The following is a 9,840-nucleotide window of genomic DNA, read 5'->3' as shown; positions in this document are numbered from 1 at the left end:
TGTAAACACTAATAGACGTTTTTTCCACATGAGAAGAACATGTTATGTGCATTATATAATGCCACGGTTCACAACTAAATAAATAAATCCTATTAATGACATTTGAAGTGAAATAAATATTTCTATGGATTATTAAGTATCATTTTTCCACTACGTTTACTCTGATATGCTTTATATGTATAACATCAACACAGATTCCAATATTAATATATTAAAATATATATTATTATAAAAACAACAGTAGTTATGAAAACTAATAAAAAATTGTGTTTCATACGGAATATTGTAATTTATATCCTATAAATATGTTTGGCTTTTTATACACAAGTCTTTTTTTCTTTCCATTTGGCTGCAACAGAATTGTTGCTTCTGATGTGTCAAGTTTCCTTCTACTGGTAAACATCACACTTGAAGAAAGTCACAAGGAATGTTTGGCTGGTGTTGCTAACACAAACAGCAGCCTGCAATAAGAATCATGTGAACGAAGCAATATATTAAAACGCACGATTTGCAAAATTAAAAGAATATCACTGTTACAAACACCTAAACATGTCAAATGCAACTAAAAGTGCGACTTGAACGCCACCGTTTTTGCTCTCAAACTAGAGCAGAATGGATTTATGACCCACACAGCTCCAGCTACTGCACTCCCCACCGACCCCCACCAAACTCGCAACCCTGACTCCTTAATCCACTCTTCGCCTCATATACACACACATGGACCCTTTACCCTTCGACATCCACAACATACGTCTTCATTCCAGCGGCCAAGCTTTGTTTTCATAGCAAACCCAGAGGCCCGATTTTTGCAACACAGACGACCTCGACCGCTTTCCCTACTTTTCCCGACCAAATCTGAGACTCATTAGCCGGAGTGTTATTGTTGTTTTTTAATCTTGTTGTAAGTATTTTCATGCAGTGACCGGTGTCTTCTTCCTGGTCGGCGATCGTGTTGTCAGTGCAGGAGTTGTGTGTGTTTAAAACGAGAGACAAACTTCAAAGGTTAAAAGTTGTAGTTCAACGACCCAAAGAAACAGAAGAAAAGTATATCCGGATTCTTTCCATCATACTGTGAAAAAAGGGGGTAAATGAAACATAAATCTGGATGGTTTGTGTAGAAAACATCAAATGAATTCATCTTGAAGTTAAAATAATATATGAAGTGTCACTAAAGCAAAGCTCCCCACCATGTACACGCCTTATGAAAACCATATGACCTGCCTTGAAAAAAAGAATGAAATGCATAGTTCCCTGGACCTCCCCCTGTTCTGAGACCACCCCCCCCACCCCCAGTACTCGCTCCATTCCTCCAAAAACACACCATTTCTTTCCTCTCCTCCCTTCTTCTCCTTTTGCCCACCCTCCGCCTGTATTTCCCTCCCTGTTCCCCCCCTCGATCCATCCCTGCACTTGAAAATCTCCGGACAATCTGCATGTGCTCAACTCCAGTGCAGATGTGCCGAGCAGTCTCAAGCATAGAGAAAGAGGAATGAGAAGTTCAGATGAAGAAGGAAAAGTTTAGTTAGACAGGAAAAACAAAGTCTTGGCATAATACCACACGACGAGGAGATACAAGTGAGGTCAGGGCAGGCGAACTGTGGCAAGGTATATTAAGTGACAGAAGAGAATGGGCTCCCTAGTGAGCGGTGCTGCTGTTCTTTTCTTGACTCCACTTTTGGCTTTGATTTTTGGAGTTTCCTCAGCCATGGGGCAAGATCTACAAGAGACCGATGCACTCTGTACGGGAGATGGGTGCTTTGTGGTTTACTTCCAGCGAAAGACCTTCCTGGAGTCCTGGCGAGCGTGTAAAGAGAAAGGTGGCAACCTTGCTACCATCAAACGTAAAGAGGACGCTGCCAACATTGCAAACCTTTTTTCTACCATTGACCTTCGCTATGAACGGACAAAAGTTCAGGTGTGGATCGGCCTTCAGCGCCAACCTCGACAGTGCACTGCCACACGCCCTCTCAGAGGATTTTCTTGGACTACTGGGGACCAGGACACAGACTATACCAACTGGCAGAAGGAGTTTTCCTCAAGCATGTGCTCTGTCCCACGCTGTGTTGTTATGGGATACAGCCTTCAAGAGCAGGAGGAAAATTTTAAATGGCTGGATGGTTCTTGCTCAGTTCCTGTGGATGGGTACCTTTGCCATTATGGATATAAAGGAATGTGCTCTGCACTTTGGAGTGAAGGGGCAGGCAATGCCCTGTACAACACACCATTTAACCTTCTTAGCACACTACTGACATACATTCCTATAGGATCTTCTGCCACTCTCCCCTGTCCCACAGGAATCTCAGAGGAACAGTCTGTTATATGCCAGTTGAAGGAGGACAACTCAGTTGGCTGGTCCCGAGATTTTCCTCTGTGCCCTGATGCCCCTGTGTTACACAATTGGTGCGATCACAACAAAGGAGGGTGCGAACACTTCTGCAGACCTGCCGGGGATCACTTCTTCTGTGATTGTGCGGAGGGGTATGTACTCAGGGACGACCGTCAGACTTGTGAGCTGAGTGACGCTTGTCAAGGATATCCCTGTGAATTTGAGTGCATTCCAGTTCCAGGCAGCTATCGCTGTGCCTGTCCTGATGGATCCATGCTCGGTCCCGATGAACATGGATGTGTGGATGTAGATGAGTGTCTACAGAGTCCATGCGAGCATCTCTGCGTGAACTCTCCCGGGACTTTTGAATGTCAGTGTGAAGTGGGTTACGTTCCAGATGAAGAGGGATACTGCGAGGACATGGACGAGTGTGCAACTGACCCTTGTGAACATGACTGCGAGAACACAGAAGGGTCTTATATCTGCCATTGCCACTTGGGGTTCTCCCTGCAGCCTGAGGACCCAAACCGTTGCCAGGACACTGATGAATGCCAGATCGCCGGCACATGCGAGCAGATGTGTGTGAATTATGAGGGTGGGTTCGAGTGCTACTGCGAAGAAGGCTATGAACTGCTGTCTGATCAGTTTTCTTGTAGAAAACTAGATGACCGTCCTGCTGTCACCTCAATGTGGGAGACAGATGATTTGGAGTGGAACCCAATACAAAGTCACACTGACTGGCCCATAGAGGTGGATCACAACTTAGAGTGGCTGACTGACCCACCCAGGGTGTTCAATTCAGATGTGATTTGGGTCACAAGTGTCCCTAACGAGGGATCCGTCCACGATCCAGTGATTATGCCAATGTCAGAGGGTACTGTTAAATATGAAGACGTTACAGAAGAAAGGGACCAGTGGTTTTGGGAGCCAATAGCCACATATGAACCAAAGATTATGCCAACAACCAGTTTAACCACAATTACACCTCCCAGTCCCAGCACCACTGCTCCCAGTCCCAGCACCACTGCTACTAGTCCCAGCACAACCGATCCCAGTCCTAGCACAAGTTCTCCTGGTCTCAGCACGACTGCGGACTACTATGAAGAGGAAGAGGAGACCACTTCTTCTCCACCTGTCCCTTCCACTTCAACTATCTCTGAGGGAGCTTGGAATTGGTGGGACGGTTTAACTTCCACTGTCAGTGAAATTACAGGAAATCCAGAAAATACATTCATTGATCAGAAGTCATCCACGGATTTAAGTTCAACGGACGGACACAAGCCTGCCCTGAGGAAGAGCTCACCAGTAAAGAACTTGGAGATAGTAAATGTTGAGCAAACACACACCCAAAATCCAGCTGTGCTGACTCAGCGTACTGCTTTCCAGCTACCAACAGACGGCGTTGATGTCAAGGACTCAAAAGTGCAGGAGGACAAAACTGAGAAGCAGAGCAACACTTGGCTATTGGTGGGCCTTTTAGTGCCCCTCTGTATTTTTGTCGTGGTGATAGTAGCACTGGGGATCATCTACTGCACTCGCTATGCTGTTGAGCCGCGCAACAAAAAAACGAACGACTGCTACCACTGGATATCTGGTGCTCATGATAAACAAGGATCGCCTAACCCGTCAGCCGAGGTCAAGGCCCATGTTTAGCAAGAGAGCCTGGGAGCAGAGGATGTTTTTCTGCGCAGGCATGGATGAATAATGAACACAGTGGTGGGTGAGGTGGACATTTGACCACCCTAGGAGCCTCTTTTCATTTGCTCGGCTGTATGAAGGATATGGATCTTAAGAAGGATTTGGAAAATCTTAATAATGCTCAGAATGATGAACTTCTTATGATGTTGCATACACTGAGACCTGATTCGTCCATGAATGCACTAAAATACTGCTCATGATAAAGTCCAAGAACTTCATTGTTGTAACTTCAAGTCTGCCGGATACAGATCCTCCTTGACGGACTTGTTTTTCCCAGTGTTTAAAGTCCAAAAAACGTCATGACTTGTTCCTTTTAGTGTTTTGCTGCTGAACATAGCAGTGACTCCGACATACAAGTGGAAATATCTTTTTGAAAAAATATATTTTGGGAAAATAATTAAAACGTTCAAGTGCCACATACAAAAAACAACAAAGAACTATGACTGTTTAAGCCTTTGGTGCATAAAAAAAGTTGAAATGTTTGACCGACTACATTATATTCGTTCCCTCATGGGCAAACATTTTTATAAATCAATGGATTCATACCTCTTACTCAGATCACCTTGATAAAAAGAATGAACTTTTCTGGTTTCTACTCTCGAGTTCTGACAAAGAGAAAAATAAAATGTCGGCTTACAGGGAAGAGTGAAAGGTTGCGAGCGCGATTGTCCTAAGAAGGAGGGGAATTTGCTTTAAAAGAAAATTATCCTTTTTTTCTCCCACAGCAAGATTTGTAGGTGAGCAGACTTTTTCTCTTTGACAGAATTCTTTTATGCTTGTAGATTTTCAAGGGTCTGGAAGAGATTGTCAAAAAGTTTCATCATCAAAATCTAGCTTGAAACTTAAAACCTCTTCATTTTGAGCGTGTAAAATCACAGGCATTACTCTTGAAGCAACTCTTTAATATTTCTGTCTTCTCTTATCATGTGTATTTATGTATTTGGAAACTTCCAAGCGACATTATTTTTCGAGAGAGTGAATGACAAATAAATGTAAATAGTGTACAATGAAGACCGAGGCTCGACTTCGCCGACATGTTGTTTCATCATATTTTTTATAATTTATGCTCTTCAGGTCATGTGACATCACAAGATGTCTGTCAGTTCTGAACAAAAAATCTCATTCAAGGTGCAAATCTATGGCTTCACTGACTTCAGAGAGAGTGATGCTGCAGAATAGAAATGACTGAGAGAGAAAGATGCTCCTCGTCTCTCCAATACTCGACTATTTATGTCTGCCTGAGGTTTTTTTCTTTGAGGACAAAAGATTGTTCTTTGAGTGTTGGAGTTTAATTTCTGCCATCAAAATGAACAATAAAAAGACAAAACTGCCAATTTTCTCCTTGTGTTTTTGTGTTCATTTAACATGTTTATGGCAAAGAAACGTTGGAGCAACTGAATTAGCAAGACTTTATTTCCCATTAACTCCTCCATCTTAACTCTATTGATCTTCCTTCATGGTCGCACTTGTCTTCATAAACCACAACTATGAAGCTTAATACAGAAGTTCACCTTGTCTTCTTGTTTTTGACCCGATCCCTCCATGTCTTTGTCCAACATCTGATTCCGGCCTTCCTTACTTTCACACACAAGAAAGATAAATAACAAAATTATCAGCTAAAAGTAAGAAAGATTGATCATAAAAAAGGGTTTCAAAAATGTGTTTTTATAACGTTTTTGAACTTGGTTTGCTATTTACTTTAAAAAGTATAGTAATATATTTTTAATGTCATCCTGTTTTCAGAACTGTAAATATTGTTAGCGAAAAAAAAACCAAAAATAAAAAATAGTAAAAATAATAATTAAAAGAAATAATACTGTGTATCAAATTACACTTGTTTTTTTGGGGGGAAATGTTTTATTAAAAGGCATATTTTACATTTGAAAACTATACAAAAGATTTACACTTCGAAGTAAAATCATATAAAGCATCATTTCTGTTGTCACTCTGATATTTCTCAAGCAAATAATAAAACAAGATTTATTTTTTTCTAATTAAATCCTAAAAAAGATGCAGAGAGAACATAAAGAAGAACATAAGCGTGTTATAATCAAATAATTGTTGATGTTCGAATCATACTTTTATTGCCGCTAATAACCATAAAACCCTTTATATTGCGTCATCAACGTACTTCCTGATATGACTCACGATTCATTAGAGCATTGAAACTGAACATATTATAGAACGCTTCGATCGCAACGATCCACTCTGTCGTCTCTATGTTCCCGTTATTCCTCAGAAGAATATGTTCCGGATTTATTCCCACAGGTCGACCTTCTTGTGCGAATACATTTACAAGAAGAGAGGGTTGTGTTTGAGTTGGTTCTCGTCTGCTTTAATGGTTTATTTTGACGTGTCTGCTCCCAATATTAAACCACAACTGTCCCCGACGGGTCATCTCCTGGACCGCCGGGATATTTTGGAAAAATAAAGCACGATGTTAAAGCTCCACTGGCAACAGAACAACAAGGCAGCCTTGTGATTGGCTGGATTCGTGGAATGTGATGATCCGAACCAGGCTTTTCTGTCTTTTGGTCCTTCGCTCAGGGGGTCTCTCTTCTCCGTTTCCTCCTCTCCTCCTTTGACCTGTTTTCAATCCTTTTGGTGTGTTTTCTTGTAGGAGGTCCTGGAGCTCACAATCCAGTCATTCATCCTGACTGTTGTGTGTCCAGATGCTGCTGCAGTCGTACAGATGTGAGGCTTCTTCATGTGTCAGCAATTTGTTTGACATCGGATCACTTCCAAATGGACCTGCGGGTTCCGACCGTGGACCATGTGATCTATGGACCCCACACCTTCAGCTGTAATGAGCGTGTGGTCCATTTATAGCTGGAAAATACGTGTTCATTTTAGAGTCTGGTATTGTTTGGCGTGTATGAACTTAATGCTGCTAATGATGTCAACACAAGGAACCGCAACCCTGCCGTGTTCACACAGCCCTGAAGCATTTCACTAATACTTTTATTTTAACAACCTTATAAAGGCAATGCTCTGGGGTTTCAATTATCTGAGGAGCTGGACCCGCAAGTTGCCTCTTTTTCACTGACAATGTTCACGTCCATTAGATCATGAATTAAAACAGCTGGAACTGTCTGGAAAAATCTTTTTAAATTGCATTTCACTTTTTAAACTAAACAACTTTTTTAATTACTGAATGAATGACATGCACATATAAGAGGCCATTTTTGATTAAATAATAATCTTTTATGTAAGTAAGTAAGTAAATAAGTAATATTTATTTATATAGCGCTTTTCGAGACCAGGGTCACAAAGCGCTTAAACAATCAAAACAATACTCAAAACAGTACATACTTTAAAGATCAAGATAATACTGAGAACAACACAGGAGTTCGAGAAATTCAAGGAAAAGCCTGAACAAATAGAAACGTCTTAAGATGTTTCTTAAAGGAGTCAGTAGATCATCAAGAGCAAAGAGAGAGAAGATCGTTCCAAAGCTTAGGAGCAACAGCCTGAAAAGATTTCTCTCCTCTGGTCCTGAGCCGTGTAAAAACACAACCTTCTCATGCTTCTTTAAAGGCCAACTAATGTGACAACGTTCCTGACATGCAGTAAATGTTGAAGTCTTTCTTTACAATGCAGTAAAGTTCCTCATCATGACCATGTTTTTGACATATTACTTAATAAAGTTGCTCTGAAATCTAGGCAAACAAGAGGTTACGAGATTCCATTATGACGTAATAATGCAACGAGTCCCTTGAAGGTGGAGACTTCCCGGACTGATGACTCCTGGTGACAAATGTTCATTTTTGACCAATCACAGAATTATTTAATTAAGTATTTAATTAAAGAATTCATCTCAAGAAAAACCAAGTCTTTTCAGTGGGCGGAGCTTACGATTCATTTTTAATGTCAATATTTAAATGAAAAGAGAGTTTTTTACAAACACACACTGATGATACAATAGAGTCACACATCACAACAACACACACACACTGATGATACAATAGAGTCACACATCACAACAACACACACACACTGATGATACAATAGAGTTACACATCACAACAACACACACACACTGATGATACAATAGAGTCACACATCACAACAACACACACAATGATGATACAATAGAGTCACACATCACAACAACACACACACTGATGATACAATAGAGTCACACATCACAACAACACACACACACTGATGATACAATAGAGTCACACATCACAACAACACACACACATTGATGATACAATAGAGTCACACATCACAACACACACACTGATGATACAATAGAGTCACACATCACAACAACACACACACACTGATGATACAATAGAGTCACATACCACAACAACAACACACACACTGATGATACAATAGAGTCACACATCACAACAACACACACACACTGATGATACAATAGAGTCACACATCACAACAACACACACTGATGATACAATAGAGTCACACATCACAACAACACACACACTGATGATACAATAGAGTCACACATCACAACAACACATACACATTGATGATACAATAGAGTCACACATCACAACAACACACACTGATGATACAATAGAGTCACACATCACAACAACACACACACACTGGTGATACAATAGAGTCACACATCACAACAACACACACACACTGATGATACAATAGAGTCACACATCACAACAACACACACACACTGATGATACAATAGAGTCACACACCACAACAACACACACACACTGATGATACAATAGAGTCACACATCACAACAACACACACACACTGATGATACAATAGAGTCACACATCACAACAACACATACACATTGATGATACAATAGAGTCACACATCACAACAACACACACTGATGATACAATAGAGTCACACATCACAACAACACACACACACTAATGATACAATAGAGTCACACATCACAACAACACACACACACTGATGATACAATAGAGTCACACACCACAACAACAACACACACACTGATGATACAATAGAGTCACACATCACAACAACACACACACACACTGATGATACAATAGAGTCACACATCACAACAACACACACACTGATGATACAATAGAGTCACACATCACAACAACACACACACACACTGATGATACAATAGAGTTACACATCACAACAACACACACACACACACTGATGATACAATAGAGTCACACATCACAACACACACACACTGATGATGAAATAGAGTCACACACACACACTGATGATACAATAGAGTTACACATCACAACAACACACACACTGATGATACAATAGAGTCACACATCACAACACACACACACACTGATTATACAATAGAGTCACACATCACAACAACACACACACACTGATGATACAATAGAGTCACACATCACAACAACACACACACACACTGATGATACAATAGAGTTACACATCACAACACACACACACACTGATGATACAATAGAGTCACACATCACAACAACACACACACACTGATGATACAATAGAGTCACACATCACAACAACACACACTGATGATACAATAGAGTCACACATCACAACACACACACACACTGATTATACAATAGAGTCACACATCACAACAACACCCACACACTGATGATACAATAGAGTCACACATCACAACAACACACACACACACTGATGATACAATAGAGTTACACATCACAACAACACACACACTGATGATACAATAGAGTCACACATCACAACACACACACACACTGATGATACAATAGAGTCACACATCACAACAACACACACACACTGATGATACAATAGAGTCACACATCACAACAACACACACTGATGATACAATA

The 9,840-nt window shown here is 40.7% G+C and overlaps 1 protein-coding gene across 1 annotated transcript; it reads left to right on the top strand.

Moving 5' to 3' along the window:
• Window positions 1-1,411: 1,411 nt before the first annotated feature.
• cd248a (CD248 molecule, endosialin a) lies at window positions 1,412-5,350 on the top strand. Its single transcript, XM_087788467.1, has one exon. It carries the CDS (start codon window positions 1,628-1,630, stop codon window positions 3,977-3,979), a length of 2,352 nt encoding a protein of 783 aa, XP_087644593.1. The 5' UTR covers window positions 1,412-1,627; the 3' UTR covers window positions 3,980-5,350.
• The last annotated feature ends 4,490 nt before the right edge of the window (window positions 5,351-9,840 follow it).

The sequence above is a fragment of the Callionymus lyra genome, chromosome 4, assembly GCF_982586985.1.
Source record: "Callionymus lyra chromosome 4, fCalLyr1.hap1.1, whole genome shotgun sequence".
Lineage (NCBI taxonomy): Eukaryota > Metazoa > Chordata > Actinopteri > Syngnathiformes > Callionymidae > Callionymus > Callionymus lyra.
This window is presented reverse-complemented; position numbering and strand designations above follow the sequence as displayed.

Excerpts from the sequence above, each read along its gene's own strand:
- cd248a (XM_087788467.1), top strand. The coding sequence starts at position 1,628 with ATGGGCTCCCTAGTGAGCGGTGCTGCTGTTCTTTTCTTGACTCCACTT.